Below are 19,588 nucleotides of genomic sequence, written 5' to 3' on the forward strand. Positions count from 1 at the left end.
ACCGGTTTATGCTTTTCTAACTATGAAAGACCCAATCATCTTTCTCTGTAAATTACAACAGCTCAATACTACCAACTGTGATGGAAACTCAGTATTAAAGATTTATGCTAGGCTCAAATGTTGGGTAAGCCCTATTCCACAAATAAAAAGGTGGATAAAGTGTGCTTAGGTGAGTTTCCCCTTCACTAAATCTCTGTATATCCTTATTTCTAAGTCTGCATTTTCTCCATCCATACTGTATCCCCTAGCTAAGAGCTTGATGCAGCATTTTCTCCCCCATCTGTGTGCTATCACTCGTCAAGATCATCAGATGAAGAGATTTTTCTGTAGATACGGTACAACATTATCATAATTATTCCTTGGAGTAAGATGAAACGTTTTCAGCTCTGCAACTTTGGTACTGTAATTGCAGTCAAGGACAATAAGCCCCATATGCTGAAACAGCCTGATAGTATCTACAACTTTTTTTTCTGGGCACACACAACAAACTCAGGATACATTGGAGGTGGGGGGGGGGGTCAAAACAGGACATAGAAGAGGACTTACTGGGACATCCAGCCAGTCCGACACCTAAGGCAGCCGTCACGTTGTCGGAGCAGCATCCGTACACAGACAGGCTGCAGTGCTGGGGTGCTGTCGGCTCAGGCGGAGATGTGGCTGAAATCACTGATGAGGTAGGAACAAATAGGGGAGGGAAAATGGGAGATGGCACAAGGAGAGAAAGAAGAACACCAACATTTGAGTGATTACAGTGGGTGAGGGGGTGAGGGAGGCGGTGTCTGGCGGTGGGAAATTAGACAACACAATCTCTGAGCAACATGTAACTTTTTGCCAACAATGAGATTGGCTTGAGGGGCAGAGGTGGAGAGGCTGGCAGCCGGCTTCAAGATAACAATTCTATTTGCTACTTTCTCCACAATGGCTCAAAATCAGGGAGAAAATGATGCTATTACCTCCAGTGAAAACAAACAATGACGTTGCTGGTGAATGTGCAGCAGCTGACATTTACCACCTACTAGGAGGCATGTTCTCTTCATTTGTTCTTGTCTAATATTATGGAATTGTGCTGCCGCCCTGCAACCTTCCAAAAAGAAAGAAAAAAAAGAGGCATGCTGCATAATGTGAAGGAATGTGCCAAGCAGTTTTCTGCCTGCGCACAGCGTGTGTAGAGCTCCTTTGTCTAAGGATGCGCCAGCCTTCAAACTAGCGTGACAGCTCCGAACACAGGACTACATTCAACAAAATAAAAACAAATGTGTTCCCCAAACCTGGCACTTCTCCAGAAATTGGAAGAGAACAACAAAACATACAATAGGAGGAAAAGAGGGTTTGTTTAATAGCCAAGGAAAAAATATCATTGCTCAAATTCTCGCCCAGGCTTTGGAGTGAAAAGTAAAGTTGTACAGATAGAGAGCAGAAATCTTTTTCCCGAGCTTTTTTTCTCAGTCTCTCTCTATTTCCCTCCCGATCTCTTTTTCTTGTGTTGCTCATTTAGAGTTTGGAGGCTGGAGATACAGGGGCCATAAATCACACTGTTACTGGTGTGGATATGAGTCTCGGCCTAATGGTGATGACTCGGCTCGCTCTTTTTCCAGTGCTTTCCCACTCCAGAGATGGGCTTTGGACACAGTTCATTTAACTTGCCACTTTCCAGCGCTCCATTCAGCTATCTGTACTGAGCCTATTAGGACAAGGAGAACTTTTAATTTCATATGTTCTTCCACCCTTCAAGGGTTTTTCCTCTTCAGTGGCCATTGTCAGGCACAATGCAGCTCACTGTGACGTGCAATATTACCCTCACATTTTCAAGGTCTGCTGCTGTGCTTTCTCCGCTACGGTGACTGTAGCTAGTCTTTTATATTCCTGCAAGAGCAGATCTGCACGTGTTTGCTTGTCTAGTACACCGATAAGTATTTCTTTGGATTTTTCTGACATCCCTGACCCAGATTTTAAGTTTTCTGGCAGCTATAAATGATGGTTTGAAATGCTATGAGATGTTTTACAAATGCGCATGCAGCAGATGATTTTGATATTGTATGCAGAATAGGTAAAGTTTTTAAAAATCAGAACGGGGTTGTTTTCATGCTCTGTTTGTGAGAGCTGGCATGTTTTGATAAGTTTCTGGAGTTAAGGTCACATGAAGTTTCTCCTTACATAGCTAATGTGAGGGCAGGGAAATTCCCCAAGATCTGAGTTTTTCCATTAGCCAATAGGAGAGGAGAGCCCAGAGCTCTCGTACCAATAGAGGGCTCTTCAAAAAAGGGATTGATTATCCATGGATGGTAGAGAAGCGTGACAGTCAGTGCCCAAGGAGGCCAGCTTAGGAAGGAGAAGAATCTGAAGGGTTGTGTGTGAAAACACTGGCAGCTCCCTCTTTCTCACTCTCTCCTCAGCTCTCTCCATCCTCCTCTCTTCTAGACCCACGGGGAATCAAACAGGCTGGAATGATCACACGAAATCCCTTAAGTGCCTTTTGCTCTGCTTCCCGGCCTGTGCTAGCATCGGAGCAAAAGCTCTTCATATACGTAACATAGCCATGGAGAGGAAGATGGCTAACCTTTGCTGCTTAGCGACTGATCTGACACCTATTCTGGCTGATATATGACATTCATTTACATGCAAAGAGACGGTCTCTGTACTAAAGCGGGGCAAAGTGGTATCCTGAGGGTTAAGGAGCAAGCTAGTTGGTTTCAATTGTCCGAATGTCTGGCCAGGAAAAGTGAGTCATTATCGCTATCAGCTCAGTCCATACTTGTGCCTGTGAGAAAGATTCTTTACTCTGCACACCAGCCAGCCCCAGAGGACCGGTCAGCTTCCAGATATGAACACGAGCACTGAGCTGAAAAGCCGCAAGTATGTTGAGTCAACCTTCCCTAAGCAAGTTACACAAGCATACGCACACACCGTATTTAACCTTGACCTTCTTCACTTCATTTGTTTATGCTGCAGAGAGGCAACAGCAGCGCAATTAGAACTATATTTCAACTCCATGTTATTACTACCCCATCAATGGATGAAATGAGTGGAGAAATGGGATGTCAATGACAGTGAGTCTTGGTGAGGGTGCTTCTGCACGTTGTAATGACTTTAACTCTGAGTGGTCTAATGTACCGACCTGCACAGGGTCCCTGGTTCTGAATCAACAAGTGCTCTTGTTTCTCACATCTGGCCTTCTTCAGCTCACACTCGTTGCTATAGGTTTTTCCATCTGAGCCACAAACCTGCAAAAGATCCACAGAAAATATTACACAATGCCAAGTTCACTAGTTTTCCACTGTTTTCACTCCCTTTATGGACAGCGTACTTATGGCACAGTCGCTACATGTGTTAATGAGACATGTCCTGTATGTCTGATGCTGTTTAAGCTGATCATTGACCCTTGAAACAGTAGCTTGACAAAACTCACGGTACACTTACTATTTTATTTCCGGAGCTTTCAACCACACGTCATGGTCTTGTTCAGCAGATGGATTGTGTTCTGTTGTCATGACTTACATCACCTAAGTATGAGACTTCGGTCACACGACCAAAGTTATCACCACAACTAGCTGTTATCATACTTAGGTCATGTGATGACAACTGATGCACCTCCATGAGCAAACCACTGCTGATGAAGACTATTAGTTGAAAGTTCTGGGAAAAATAGTAAGTAGTGTAATAGTATCCTTGAGTTAAGTTGGTTTTTTTTTGGTCAATATCATATACTGCTATTTCAGAACACGTTAAATTACTCAGAAGTGCCATTGATTGGAATGTGAATGGTACAATTCATGAGAAAATATGGTTTCTGTTGTGTTTTTTATGTGTTCATTTCATTTTTTACCTGTATATCTACATACATACCGGGTTGTGGGGCACACTTTGACACGTGAAGTCACACACACAGCGGTCGTCTTCTGCGTCCTCATCCCATGAACCTCCAAACATGCGACAGCGGTCCTGTTCGCAGCTCTCCAAGCCTGAACCTGACCCTCCTGAGCCACAATCTGCATTATAAACACACCATAAATACACAATTACATTAATAAAACATACAGATACACAAGAGAGATGCCCTTTTGTCAGCGCATCAGGTGGAAAATGTGTCTCGGTTTCATTTCTCTTTAAATCGAGGCTTTAAATGTTTACATTAGGAGCGTCACAATGCTGGAATAATTTACATTTCCCTCACGCTGGTGGAGAGGGTGGAGAGGGAACCAAAGGCGCTGCTGGTAGTACAAGATAATGACCGACTGTAGTGAGGGCAAGAGATTGACTAAATAAATTAGACACAACATCCATGCACCACAAGCGAGGCATCCTTTTCATTTCAATTAAATCAGAGACAAAAAGTGGAGTGAATTATTAACTTGGGCCTCCAAGTGTGCAGAGAGAATTGGTGGCAAGGCCTGCTTTATGGGTGCCTGCTTCCTGATATGAGAATGCAACTAATTACAAAGTGTTCTGTGAAATCTAATTATCTCCTGAGACTTTAAATAAAGTTGTCCCAAAAACTCCTTAACTGTGACCCTGGAAGGCTTTTTATTTGTTTTAAAAGTGTACTTCTCTGGATCGAAGCAAGAGAGCTGCTCAAGCCGACCGTTGTTCCTAGCAAAAGAGTTAGCAAGGCCAAAAACTCACTGTCCAAGATTTGTGTGTTCACAAAATTGTTGTCATTGTTCAACTGTTCTACGAAGCTTAGGACAAGGTAAGGAATGCAAGGTTTAGGAATACAAGAAGGGAAAGAAAAAGGACTCATCCAGCAGGACTGTTTGGAGTTTCATTTATGAAAAACAAATCGAGGGCTGTTGCAGAGTGAAGGCAAAGAAAGGGGGAGGATCCTGCTTTTGAAGTTGCAAATTTCACCTACAGTAGCACTCCTGAGGGAGATTAGGTGAATGCGTGTGAAGGCAGAGAATGAAAGCAGTCAGCACGAAAGATTGAGAGAAAGTCAGACAGAGAGAGAGAGAGCCACCCTGGGGGCTGGCAGAAAGTTCATTTGAAACAAATTTGTTATTCAGAAAAGGAATGCAGTCCAACTAAAAGCTCTCTGCACAGCTGAAAGACTCAAAAAAAACATCAGGTAATCAAGGTATTTCTTCTCGTTCCCGTCTACTTTTAGGGCTCATTCAGCTCTTCTGTATCGATGCACCACTTGTAACGGTGAAATCAATGTCGTAGTGATGGAAGTGCCACTTAGCATAACCCATCTTCTCTAAAGTAGATTATGGAGTAGGTCACAGTGCAGGGAAGGGGCAGGGGGAGATGAAGCCCTGCCTGTTCTCTGATATGGGTCATCAGCAATGGACTGTGGCAGCTTTGAGTGGTCGATACCATGGAGGGGCCTTCACTTCATTAGCATTGAGTACAACAGTGGAGCCGGAGCTTTGTGTGGAGCATCAGAAGCCGCAACCCCCCACAAACATCAAGACTTGTTAAGGATTCGCTCTGTCTCCATTTTAAACCAGCAGAACCTCCGACCCTAATTGTTTTGCTTGAATTTTCTGTTGTAGCTACATATCGATTGTGAACCACAGTCCGAGGTAGACATAACATTTAGTGACAGGGCTAAACGCGCTGGCCGACGGCTTTCAACTGCCGGTGAAATAATTGCAGGTATCTGCTTTCAGATATCATCTGAAAACAAGCAGTCAGCTGACTCAGAGCAGAGAGAGAAATAAGAACGGCCGAGGCACTGGCAGTTGGCCACCTGTGTCTGTGTGCTGCACGCCAGCTCAGCAAGACAGAATAAAAAAGGCGAATGCAGGAGTAGCCGATTCGTATTCCGCTCAGGTCCTCTTACAGAGACGAGATAAATAAATAAAAGAAGTAAGACATTAGAATGGAATAAAGAAAAGTGAAAGGCGAAGGGGGGTCCTAATTAGCTGTTGCTCTTTGATGTGCCCGCCACCCGCGCTGCCTATGAACCTTTCAATTAATACATCCCCAGCTAAGATGGCTGCATCAGCTATTCTCTCTGCACTGCCCATCCGTTCCTTTTTACTCAATCATGTCAGAAGCCCGAGTCTATTTAGCCAAGGGAGCTCCATTAAGAAGACAGAATTCAGCAGTGGAGAGAAGAAAGGAAATGAATAGCATAAGAATAATGTCCAAGAAAGACAGAGTGGAAAAAAAACATCACAAGGATTTGACAGTGGGAATAACAGAAGTGACGGAAGAGAGGCTATTGTCAAAGCTGTGTAGAAGAGTGTGTTTAAGAAAACAGAACGGCTGTAGAAAAGAATGAAAGAGTGAATAATAGAATATAAAGAGGAGAAAATGTGCATGATGGACTGAGACGCAGCCTGAAGATGTTTGGTCAATCAGATTAGTCGCGTCAGCATCAGTCTCTCGTGAGTGGCTCCGGAAGCGACCGATAATATTATGACACCTCTGACATCACGACCTGTGTGAATGTAAACTTGGACATCTATCATTGGAAACGAATCCTCCTCCATTGTGGCGCGTGTCACGGCAAGGATAGAAAATGACGACGGCCTTTGCAGAAGGATGCGGCGCGGCTCGATTTGCCTTTGTTTTCGCTCCATCTATCAGTCCCTCGTACGGCCCTCTCTCTTGACGGATGTGACAGCGCGTTAGTCCAAATAAAGTTCCCGCGAGATAGAGAGGGATGGAGCGTCACGCCCTGTGAGGAGAAGGGATGGAGGAGGGGTGGAGGGGTTTGAAGATGGTAGAGGGAGAAAAGAAGTTTTGTTGCCTCAACAGAAGGTTACAAGCCTTGTGATGGATGGACCATGAAGGAAAAATCCGCTGATCTCACTTCCCACCCAGCCACCCACTTCCCTCTTTTTTTTATCCATGCACTTTCATGTCTTTTGGAGCTTTCTTGATCTGAGCGACATGAAGAACAGGATGTGGCTCATGCATCACTGTGTGATCCTGTACTCATAATCTTGTTTATTAAATGTCTATTCAATTAAAAAAGGGCCTGCCCCCCACCCCCCTCCATAGGTGATGCACTGCTCTCAGTTGCTACTTTGTCAGTGTCGAGAAAAGGAGCTGAGGCCAGGCCTACCAGAGTGTGAAATTAAACAGGTGATAAATTTCCCTGTATGGCCAACAGTGGGAACACTGTCATTTTTCATTACTGTTAAATAAAAGGAAAACAACTTCCATTTTTATGCTCTGTGCCCTCCCTCCCCCCAACAAGACTAATGAGGATGGTTTTTAAGTCAGGTCTACGTAAGCAAATAAATCACATGTTCACTTCCTCTCCAGGCTTATCCTCGATATGAAGTATGGAATGGAGGGGGGGGGGGGGGGGGGGGGGCTGTGCACACTGTTGATGTAGAGCTCTGCTGCTGTCTACAACAGAGCCAGAAAATACAGTCTTTGGTCTTATATTTGGTGACAGGATGCTGTATTACACAATATATACTCCTAATTTTGCCAAAAGCTACCATCCATACATCTAGGCAGAGGTGAATATATCAACAAGAAATACTTTCTATGGTGTGTAGCCACAAAGTAGAATCCTAGATATATTTTAAGGGGAAAAACAGCGACCTGGTTTTGATTGTTTTACAATCACACGGGACTTCCTTTGGAGGGTCTGGGTCAGATATGAGGGGGCTGAAGGGCCCGGCATCAGAGCCTGCAGAAAAAGACAGGACTAGTGGTTGCCCCTAGGGTGAAATTTATCGATGGCAGACGATCCCATCTCCACCCCTATCTGTGAAAGCATCAGTGCCCCTTTTGTCCTGAGGCACAATTCTGACAGAGAAGAGTGCAAAATGGAGAGAGACATGAGTGGGTGGGATGGCACAGAGCAACGGGGAGCAAAAAAAAAAAAAAAAAAAGGATTCTATTGTGTAAGCCTGATGGTTTTCTCTGAATCAAAATGAGCAAGCGATGGAAAAAAAATCATGATGTTCAAGGACAGTATGAGCGAGAGAATAAAATAGTAAAACTAAGCCATCAGGCACCACAAGCAAAGCAATGCCCTTGGGAAGGTAGAACGGAGCATTTTTGCCTGATACCAGACAACGAACAGACAATGAGTAGAAGAATGTGTGGATGTATGTGCGTGTGGTGACAGTGGGTCTGCATCGCGGGCATACAGTTTTACATTTCTTCATGCTCCACATACAAAAAAGGTCACTCGTCTCAGTCAATGAAATGATGTTAAATCGACCACAAGAAGGGCCCAAGGCCAATACGGTAGACAATGGTAGAGAGAGAAAAAAAGAAAGGAAAGAAACACCCCAGGCTAGCAATCAAAATGGAAGTGGATTCCTCTCATCTCTATTTGCTCTGTCCTCCATCTACCCCTCTTTTCTTCTCCCCAGCCATCCCCCCTGCTGGCAGGTGTAATCTGCTCCCCTTCACACCTTGTCAGAGGATGACAGGGTTTGCGCTAGGTTTCTGGAGGGCTTAGGTGCTGTTGTTGTTGTGGGAGGGGAGAATTCTGATGTTGTTTGACTAAAAACTTTTCACATAATTTTGGACAATTATCATTACAATATAGTTTTTCACAGTACACTCAAATAAAAATGAAACAGATATGCTCATTGATGAAGTAAGCACTATGACCTGAAGTAACCCTTCACATTTTTGTCAGTCATCGCACTGTGCGCCATTAAAAATAATAATCACAAAATAACATTGGTAAAACAAGGTTAAAGTGAAGGGATTTGAACTGTGACTTGCTCATCCAACCATAGTCAGGGTGTAGCTGTAGGGACGGGTATGGTTAGAATTTGATCTCTATCTTATCAATGGTCTTATCAGTCCGGTTCTTTATCAATACTCTGACCGGTTCTTTTTTGTTGTTAAAGAATTGGGCTTTTTAAAATTATTAGTAAAAAATTCAGAACAGGATTTTAAATATAACTAAATACTGTTTCTAGAGCAGCAACAGTAGTGTTTACCACAGCAAAATCACTATATACTGTAAACTCAATATCTCACTGGAAAGAAATCTAAAATGTCATTAAAATAAATAATATTCCTGAAATCAAAATACTGAGTGAAGTTTATAAAGAATGAAGACATCAGTTGGTATCTGTCCTTCATCCCTCTGCTGCTGATGTGATTCAGTGCTGCAGGTACTGCTGGTAGATGGAGGAGGGGCTGGTTTGACTCAGCCAGCAGTTAAGTTTACAAGAATTTGACCAGTTTTAATATACGTTTCAAACTAAGCTAAACAGTTAGGCTACATACAGCTTCTGTTTAAGCTTGTTTGTGACAATTCGCTGTTAGCTTAACTAGCATGCTGTGGTTGTGTAAAACATAACAGCAGTGGACGGGAGGCTAAAAATATTGTTTTTCTACCTGATCATGCTCATGAACCATGAATCATGAACAGGAGGTTTGATTCTTTTATTGCACTTACAGTAATGAGCATCAAGCTGCTGTCAACTCGAGTAAAACTTTATCTTTGACTTCACCTGGTTCACTGTATCCACCGTGGCCTCTCTGCTGTCCTCTCTGTGTATGTGCGTGTGTGTGAGGAGCTGAGCCCCGCCCTCGGTCAAACACAGAGAGCAGAGGAGAGGACAGAAGCGACACGACTATAAATGACAGCAAAACTTGATAGAGAACTCTCAGCGTAGTTTTTCTGCACCTGAGTCTTATATAGTGGGGAAAACCCTATGTTCGCTGTGACAACCCGCCAGCCACGGGGGAACGGCATGCCACCGTCTGCATGACAACCAGAGGTAGGCATGTTGGTCCCTCCAGATTTGTTCCCCAGACAGACCGAGTGAGGGACTGTGATATCCTGCCTTGGTCTGTCAGCGCTGATCAAGATATGATTTGCGCGGTGAATTAGATCTCATTTATTCAGAATGTGGAGGAACGACAGAGCTACAGGCATAAAAATCAGAGATACTCAAATTAAGTGCCATCGGTCACACTCTTAAGAGCATAATTGGATAGAAGGGCTTGATAAAATGTATACTGTAAATTCCCACAAATAAAGGCCCGTTGCTAATAAAAGCCAAGTGAAATTGCTTGTGCTATCATGCCTCATATGGTAAATTCAGGAAAATGTACATGTCATACCCACCAGTTAGCTCCTCTTTAACAGAAATACTGCTCTCATTCACTAATATACTCCAATCACTTTGCTGTTATTTCATTCGCTGTCAACTTCTGTCAGCCTTCCAGCAGCTTATAGAGCATAAACCTTCCTGATTTCCTGGCAGGCTTTTAATGTGAAACATCTGCAGGAAGTGTCGAGTTTAACTGATAGCAGGTTAACAGTCAATTCCTGTCTTGATAGGTAATAGAAAAAGAAACAGGAAGCACTCAACCGATTCTGCAAATTTATCACATTTAATATTCATTCCTCATCAGTCACAGCCTGTAACAAGTGGGCAGATAATGATTTTAACACGCTAAATCTAGCTTTACATCAGGTATTTGACAGGAAAAACATTTTTAATCAATGATTTTTATCATCAAGCACAACCTTGATTTTTTATTTTTAACTGAAACTTGGTTAGACCAAGATAGCAGTGCAGCTGTTCTTATTGAGTCAACTCCTCTCAACTTCAGTTGTGAGTAAAGGAGGGGTCACTGAATGGTCTGATGAGTATGAAAATGATGTCAATCATATGCTATGGCCTTCACAGTCACCAGATATCAACCCGACTGAACCTCTATAGGAGATATTGGACTGTAGTATAGTAGACGGCACTCTCCACCAACATCATCAAAACACCTAATGAGGGAATATCTTTTTGAAGAATGGTGTTCATCAGCCTTGACATTGATCTTACAGTCTCTGAACTCTTCTGGAGGATGAACAAACGGTTTTGAATTCTACTTAAATGAAAAGGACTACTTTGTGTCTATAGGTAATTACACATCTAAGTAGACAAAAATGATACGCAGAGTTCCCCAAGGCTCCATTCTGGGGCCTCTTCTGTTCAACATCTACATGCTCCCACTAACTCAGACTATGGAAAACAACTAAATATGTTACAAGAACTATGCAGATGACACACACATTTACATAACCATATCACCAGGGGATTATGGTCCAATACAAGCACTGAGTAAGTGCATTGAACAAATCAACAATTGGATGTGCCAGAACCTTCTTCGATTAAACAAAGATAAAATTGAAGTAATTGTTTTTGGAGCCAAAGAAGCATGATTAAGTCAGCACTCGGTAATTTTAAAAACAACAAACCAAGCTAGAAATCTTGGTGTAGTCATGGACTCAGACCTGAATTTCAACAGCCACATTAAGAAAATTACAAAGTCATCCTACTATCACCTAAAGAATATATCAAGGATAAAAGGACTTAAGTCTCAGCAGGTTTTGGAGAAACTTCCATCTTCAGTAGACTCAACTACTGTAAAAGTGTCTTTACAGGTCTCCCTAAAAAATCGATCAGACAGCTGCAGTTGATTGCTGCTCCTCACTAAGACCAAGAAAGTGGATCACAGCACTCCAGTTCTCAGATCATTACACTGGCTTCCTGTTGATCAAAGAATTGATTTTAAAATACTACTGTTGGTTTATAAGGCACTGAATGGTTTAGGGGCCAAAATACATTTCTGATCTGCTGCTACGTTATGAACCATCCAGACCTCTCAGGTTGTCTGGGACAGGTCTGCTTTCTGTCTGGGACAGGTCTGCTTTCTGTCTGGGACAGGTCTACTTTCTGTTCCCAGAGTCAAAAAATCTCATTTTTAAATCACAGCTGAAGACTTTTTTGTTTGCTGCTGCCTTTTATTAAATCAAATTTGATTGATTTATTTATTGCACTGCACTGTAACTTTTATTCTCATATTTTATGTCTTATTCTATTTTAGCTTATTTTTATTTTCTATTCTCTTAACTCTTTAATAACTATTTTTGAATGTATTTAAATGTTCTTTTATAATGTGTTTCTTTTGAACTTCGTCTTAATGCTTTTCATGTTTTCTGTAAAGCACTTTGAATTGCCTCGCTGTTGAAATATGCAATACAAATAAACTTGCCTTGCCTTGCCTTGGACCAACTGGAGTTCACATTCATGAAGGCAACAGATAAATGTGGGTCAAGTGTTGAGACAACAAACAGCAGCAGAAAATTAGAAAAGGAACAGATCAGAAAACAGAGAGGCTTATTACTAAAATATTAAACAGGGGGAAATGGGAATAAAGTCTCTAATAAACAGCTGTTTTAAATAAAGACCTGGCTCTATCCACAGTTGAGATAAAGACCTGGCCAATATTTGAAGGGAAATGGAGTATAGGAGATGCTCTGATAAACAAAACAGACAGCCAAAGCATGAAGATATTGTTTCTAAATGTACAGCTGACCTGCACTTAATCACCCAGAAGTCATTTCTGTTCCCTCTAACAGGTTTTGTTTATGGACACGCAGTATGACTTTCAGTTCATCTTTCCTAGCCTGTTGGCATGCTGCTGGTGGCATATGCAACCATTATGAAAATCCAGATGACTGAATACTGTAGCACAGGTCAGTTGATAAAGATAATTACACCATTTCAATGGCCGATTGGTTAGCATAATTACACCATTTCAAAGTCCATTTCCTACCTTCATCACAGCTGCCGCGCTTTGCCACATCAATTCTCCTCTTCTGCATGCAGGAGGACACGTGAAGTTCACACTCATTGTCGTAGGTAGTGCCGTCACTTCCACACACCGGAGAGAAGGCCTCGCCTGAGCACTGTGGGCACTCGCACTTATTCTGGACACACCGCGCGCCCCAGGCACAAACAGTGCTGCCGCATGTTTCTGAATTACACACACAGCAAAGGGACAGTCAGAGCATGATGGGTCAATGAATAAGAGGAAATATTCATGGAATTTTGATGTATTTCATTCACACCACACGTTAAAATGCTTCTCTGGGATGCATATTTAAATGATACCTCTCTTTTTCTCCCTAATTGTCATGCATGCCACTTCCTCTGGTAATATATCCCTCTCTTAAAACTGACATAAACATGTTCCCTTAGTAATTGCACATCTCACTATCCTGCAATTCAATTTTTGACTAGTTTGTTAGAATATGAACTACCCGCCTCCAGCTCGGTGAGGTTCCTGTCGGGCTGTATTTTATATATCCACTTTTAGAGAACTTCACTTCACACATCTTGAGTGTTTTTTCACCGTGCACGTCACGCATCTAAACTCTGCTCACCCAGGATTCATGCTCATGCCAAAAATATTTATCATTCTCCATTTCATATTGGGATTCAAAAACAATAACTGAGTTTTGGACATGAAAATGTATGCGATACTTACTGCACTCTCCCTGGCTGACCACTCGGAGGTCCATCTGTTCTTTGCAGGCCCGCACATGCAGCTCACACTCGCTGTTGTAGGTAGTGCCATCGCTGCCACACACGGGCTGGTGGGACTCCACACACTCCGATGCACAAACACACTGCCCACTCTGGGCATCACAGATTGCCCCAAAGGAGCAGTTGGCACAAGTCTCATCTAGATGGAGATAAGGAAGAAAGGTTTAGGCAAAGGCTTAGTGTGGGTGTATCAGCTATTTTCACACGACTTTGGTGGCAAGTGGGCTCTAATAAATACCCTGAATTAGGAAAATGTTGAGTCCCTGCCACACTTTTCATATATTGTTGTGTGATAGGGCTTTAATTGGATCACATTAATTTCATATCATTAATCTGTACAAGTATTTCAGTGCATTTCAAATTTCTTTTACTGTAGTGTGTAGTTTTGTTGATGAGCCTTGAAATATCTATCAAATGGATATAAAATTGCAAAGAAATCAAATTTTGCCTGAGTACACATTCATTGCTCCCCATCGTTAATCTTTTTAATGTATGTATGCACATAAAACTACCTCTCTAAGGTCATGACAATAATTATAATGCACTTTTGTGGTCAATACTTCTATTATCATAATGTTATTGTGCCATAAAGATAGCTCCAAAATGCTATTTAACAATCACCATATAAACAACAGCCATAAAACAATTAAATAGGTGCAGATGCAAATAATAGAGGCAGCACCGATAAAAGTGCAGAGATGCAAAGTTTCCATACTGAGTGTAGAATCAGTGTAAAACATTATTACAGTCCACATGAGAAAAATTCAATTGATTTGAAATACTTGAGGGAGGCACACACCTGACTATTAAAAAGTGTCACGGTTCATACTGTATGCATGTGAGAGCTAAAAACCAAACCATGAAATTCAAAAAAACTCTCCACAGTTAGGATTCGACTCAACAACCCTGACTCTTTGTAGAGCTGAAACTCAGAGTTTCAGATTTCCTTAGCAACAGGAGAAGCTGCCAAAACGACAACTGTCTCTGCAGCACTCATCAATCAGAACTTTATGGGAAATTGGTCAAAACTGAAGTTGCTCCTGAGAAAAAGCCACATGATAGCCTGCCTGGAGTTTCCCAAATGACACTTAAAGTACTCTGAAAGCATGAAGGAAGAGATTCTCTGCTCTGATGAGACAAGAATTGAACTCTTTGGCCTGAATGCCAATTGCTGTATCTAGTGAAAGCCAGGTACTGCACATCACCTGGCTCTTAACATCTCTATTGGGAAGCATGGCGACAGCGCTATCTTTTGGGGATGCTTCTGAGCAGCAGGTACCAGGAGACTGATCAAAACTGAGGGAGAAAAATCACGCTTTCCTGATTGTATTTATCATTTTGTAAGGCTGGTCATATCTGCTTATAAATATGCTATTTTCCACTGAACTTCAAGACTGAACATGGCAGACGATATCTGTATTTTCTCTCCGAAAGACAGTGTTGAGATACCCACAAGGCTTAGAGAGCTTTTGATTCTTTCTTTATTAACTGGAGGATTCACTTGGATCATCACTTGAGGAATTGCCTGCTTCTGGAGGCAAAGTTTTTCCCTGAAGAAACAGCAAGGCAGGATCAGACATGTTCAGGGTACTGACTGATGTCAGATGGGGGCAGGAACGAATGAGCCGGCAAATGCGAGGCCTCGTAGATAGACAGGGCTAGCAGCACCTCTCCTTCTGACACCAATTACACCTGGAGGATTGCATTAGCACAGCTCGCGATCACATTCAATTAGGGGTAGGCTAATAACCGCCGCTGATTTAGCACTAATTGAGAGAGGCGAGGCTAGCCGCTGGAACCTTCCACATTATTAATCTGTTTATAACTCTCTTAGAGTCTTTCATTTCCTTCATCTCTTCATCTAGTTCTGGTATTCACTCCCTTCTTGGATTAACAGCCCTGACTATGAGCTGGATGTGGCAGTGTATAGCATTTATTATGCAACGTACTGTAATGAGCAGCATTAGATATTTAGAATGACAAATAGAAATAAAAAAATACAGAGCTTGCAGGACCAAATATATGGTCGTACCGTCCAAAATATGTGGACACCTTTTCTGTTGGTCTGAGACTATTTGGGATCATTTGTTCAAATTAAGGCAAATCTTAATGCTACAGCATAAAATTATTTTTTCAGACAAAAATGTGCTTCTAATTTTGTGGCAACAGTTTGGGGAGGCCTTTTCCTCTTTCAACAATACAGTGCTCTTGTGCACAAAGCAAGCTCTATAGTGAAGTAGTTTTCTGAGTTTGGTGAAGAAGAATAGTAGTTTAAGTCTGATCATTTATCACCCTGAATAAATAGTTTGGAAGTTTTGTAAGAAAAAACTGTATTAGATGAAGGGGCTTTACAATAGCTTGGGTATTGTGGAAGAAAAATGAGCAAATCAGCTTAAAATATAAGTGTCAGTAAAATGGGGGTTGCTATGGTCGTGGCTCCTCTCGGGTTGCGGCAGCTATAAATCAGCAAGTGGCGGTGGTGAGTGTTGTCCTTTATCAGGCCCTGTGTTCTGATAGCAGCCTCGCTTCTTTATCAGCTCCTGCCCCTCGCACCTGGCTCTCCGCACTGCCTGATCCTCCAGACAACATGCATCGCAAAAAAGACAGAAAAGGAGGGGACCTTCAGCTCACAGCCCGGTGAAGAAGGAGAAATGTCACGATTACCAGTAATGTTGAGATGTCAATTTTCTGTTGTCTCCGATTCAGTCACCTCCATGTCTGTCTAATTTTGAATTTCAGTGAAAAACTGTGTATTTCTCTTTCTGTGGGCAGACAACCTCACAACTATAAAAAGTTCAAACTTTAAGGTGAAAAAGTGTTGCAGGCTAGGCATTATGATGATAACAGTGAGTGCTAGTGTGCTAACATTAGAACCTCGTATCTTTCATCTCTTTCAAATACATTTCATGTCCACAAATGCAAGAAAGTCTCTGGCCTTGGAAAAGTTGCCAGTTGAAATAAACTCTAATTCAAACTGTATCCAAAAACTTGCTTGAAGAGTGAACCAAACATTGTAAAAACTTTAGAGCAAGACAAGCCAGGTAACCCACCTCATTCGATTCAGGTTGCGATTCAGAGTTGACACCAAATATGACCTACCTCTATTCATGGCTGCCAGATTTGTATGTATGTTTTATGGCTTCGAATGAGCAACACTCAACAATACTCAGAGAAGCTTTGAGCCAGCTCTGGCACCCAGACCAGTGTAGTTGGGATGATACTTGTGCGGCATTCATCAGAAGTCTGGCGTCTTGACAACATGGTGTGCTTAATTTAGACCATTGTTGGGCCAAGTCATTTTGGTACCTGGGAAATCTACACTTCTAAATTGTCTGAAGCTGTACTGTAAATCAAATACAACCTTTAACTGTATTTAATACATATTGGGGATTGACTTTACATATTTAATTTAACTTTACATATGTAAAATGTACAGTATATAACGGCTAAGAACCAAATATGATTGTGTCACATGAGCAGCTTCCAAATACCATCTCTTATGTAATGGAAATTTTTATGGTCATGCATTGATTTATCAGAAATAATACAGACAATGTTGTGGGTCACTGCAAAATGTTTTAGGGACCAGCAGACACCCTGATGTTTTTAGGCTCTGTATATGACAGGGTAACACAAAGATGCTATATTCAAGGTGGGTATAAAGAAAAAGGTATGCTGAAGTTCCCAAACTTTTTTCTTTTGTTGAAGACCTGCTAGAATTTCATGAAGGTCCCCTTGAAGTCTCTTGGTCCCAAATTTGGGAGCCTCTGATGTTGGTTCTTGCACTGTGACAGTCTCTCTTGTGTTTGGTGGCAGTGTTTGTGGTTTTGGAGGTAAGAGTGAGGAATATGGGCAGGTTGGTATAAAAGAGTGGCCTTGAAAGCGTGAAGGATTGAGCCATTGAGAAGAAAAAAAGCAAACACCCTCCAGCTTTACGGCTTTTTGTTGATATCCTCACCAGGAAAAAAAAAAACTGAATTGCGGCTGAGGGGGTCTGGGCGGAGTATTACCTCAGGATTAAGCAGAAAGAAGTAGGTTGGTTTGTGTTTTGAAGGCTTGTGAACATGCCTAGGTGATAACAACTCCCCTGTCGATTTCTGCCAGACCGGTACACTATTAACTCTGCCCACCCATTTTCTCTGCTCCTCCTCATCTTATTTACCTCCATCTACCTCCTTCCCTGCATTTATTACTTTCCCCTCCCTCTTTCCTCTGCTCTCTTCTCTTTCTCTTTCTCCAACCTCTCATGCTGCCGGTGTGACCTATATTTCTTACTCAACAGTGTATATCATTTCCAACACCTGTGGGAGAAAAAAAGGGGAATTTGTTATTTCCTTTTCTCAAATGATTCCGGCGCCTCTGCTCTCATCTGTTTGAGTAAAGCCGTATGAATGACCCTTTTTCTGAGGCGACTGATATCCAGCTGGGGGGTCTATTGACTGAGCGCACCTCTTCTAGCCCACCTTACAAGGTTGCCCGCCACTCAAAAGCAAGAGGAGGAAAAATCTCAGAATAATAACAAATGTCACTCATATCGCTATCGGGTGGCACCTGAGCCATATACTGTAGATAACCGCTATTTTTCAAGCCCCAAGGGAAGGAAATGAAATTATGGCTGGACCCATGAGAGCCAGTAGTAAGCCATACACACACACACATACACACACACACATTTAAGCACACATGCACAGTTATTTCCCTATTGTGGCACCTCTCTCACCTCTTAAACTATTGCTGCCCTCAGCTGCCTCTCCTAAGCTCCTATTTTTGAGTCTAGAAGCCATAAATCTGACAGCTAGCCCATTATAGTGCATTTGGATGGAAATAACAAAACAAAGCCAGTCAACAAATATAACTTTTTGATGGCTATTTTGGATATCACACATACGAAAAGAGCTACTTGACATTGCAGAATATAAGGCTGAAAATGTTATTAAAGGCATACCAGGCAGGATTTTCCTAAGAAACAAGGTACAGACTCATAAAAATCATCCCTCTCAGTCATCACTTATGACCCATTAGAAGTGTGTGGCAGTGTATGTATCTACAGAGACCCTGCCCTATGCCTGTATTCTCTTATTATTTCGCTGTGTTTGGAACGCTTCTGGGCATCTGCCTTTGGGCAGTGGGTGTGTAGCCCCCAGCCAATCACAGTGTGCAGGGTGTGAGGTCGGGACTCTAGAAAAAAAAACGTTGGTTACATTGCTGTGTTTTGTTATGTGCTTCAGTGTTTCCCCTAAATGCTTTCAACAGTGTTGCGGTGCTTTATTTATAAATTTTATATTTTATCTGATTCACTGCTTTGTTCTCGCTACAGTCGCTCCCTCTCTTCATTTACTCTCTAGCTCCCTCGACCACTGCTGCTCTCTCTCTCTCTCTCTCTCTCTGTTCGCTCTGGTGTCATTGAGCCGGAGAGGAGGGGCCAACTTTGAATGTTGTGTTTACAAACAGCAACCATCAAATCCTGCATAGTATACCTTTAAAAAAAAGTGAAAACCAAATCAATAAATTGACATAATATATGTAACATGCAATAATGCAAATGATCGCTTATTCTGGGTATCACAGAAAATGTTCACTTTATTCACTGCTTTCTTGGCTTCTTGCCTTCAAGTTTTAACTCAGATACTTCCGACAGCACCTGAAGGCAGCATATGTTCTCCTCCTCTCTCTCCTTTTCTGCTCCATAAAGATGTATAGTATATTAGAGGAGGGAATAGCCTGTGATAATTAGGTGAGATAATAGCTTAAGTCAGTCAGTTGTTATGGTGCTGAATAAAGCCCAGTAAAGCTGTGCAAACAGCCCAGAAATAACCCACATTATCATCGTCATCATTCCTCGGCTGGCTCACGCCTGGCAAGCCAGTGCCTCAGCATTTTTATGGCACCATTGCGCTGACGCAGGCCTGTTCCTCTGGGAGCCAAGAACCATCTATAGTGCTGGATTACAGACAGGGCCCACCACTCCGCCAGCTCGCTCTGCCTCTCGCTTTTTAAAATAAAGACTATTCGTTACCGCCGGGGGCCGACAGACCTGCCATCTACCTGCGGTATGGCACATCAAATTGAGTAAGCCCGCCTTCCCACCAACTGCTCTTGCTCCATTTCCTGTTGGCATACATCCTTACACAATGGATTTCAATTTAGAGCAGGCTGGGACAGGAAAATGACAGATGCAATAAATGGGCAGGCAGTGAAAGAACAGAACCCATAGAGGACCTCTCCAACAACTAACCCTGTCATCTACTCCATACTGAAAGAAAACTCAAGGCCCTACTCATTTTACAAAACAATCAGACTAGTGCATACAGACA

The 19,588-nt window shown here is 42.3% G+C and overlaps 1 protein-coding gene across 2 annotated transcripts in view; it reads right to left on the reverse strand.

Annotated features, from left to right (window-relative positions):
• agrn (agrin) overlaps positions 1–19,588 on the reverse strand; it is a 258,804-nt gene that overhangs the window by 50,619 nt on the left and 188,597 nt on the right. For both annotated transcript variants that reach the window (XM_067591515.1, XM_067591516.1), the window contains 5 exons: positions 13,216–13,413; positions 12,502–12,702; positions 3,844–3,986; positions 3,116–3,221; positions 547–666 (listed from right to left, as the gene is read on the reverse strand). In XM_067591515.1, the coding sequence (XP_067447616.1) occupies positions 547–666; positions 3,116–3,221; positions 3,844–3,986; positions 12,502–12,702; positions 13,216–13,413 (768 nt within the window). The remainder of the gene's footprint in view (positions 1–546; positions 667–3,115; positions 3,222–3,843; positions 3,987–12,501; positions 12,703–13,215; positions 13,414–19,588) is intronic.

This window comes from Thunnus thynnus, chromosome 6 (genome assembly GCF_963924715.1).
Source record: "Thunnus thynnus chromosome 6, fThuThy2.1, whole genome shotgun sequence".
NCBI classification, from domain to species: Eukaryota; Metazoa; Chordata; class Actinopteri; order Scombriformes; family Scombridae; genus Thunnus; species Thunnus thynnus.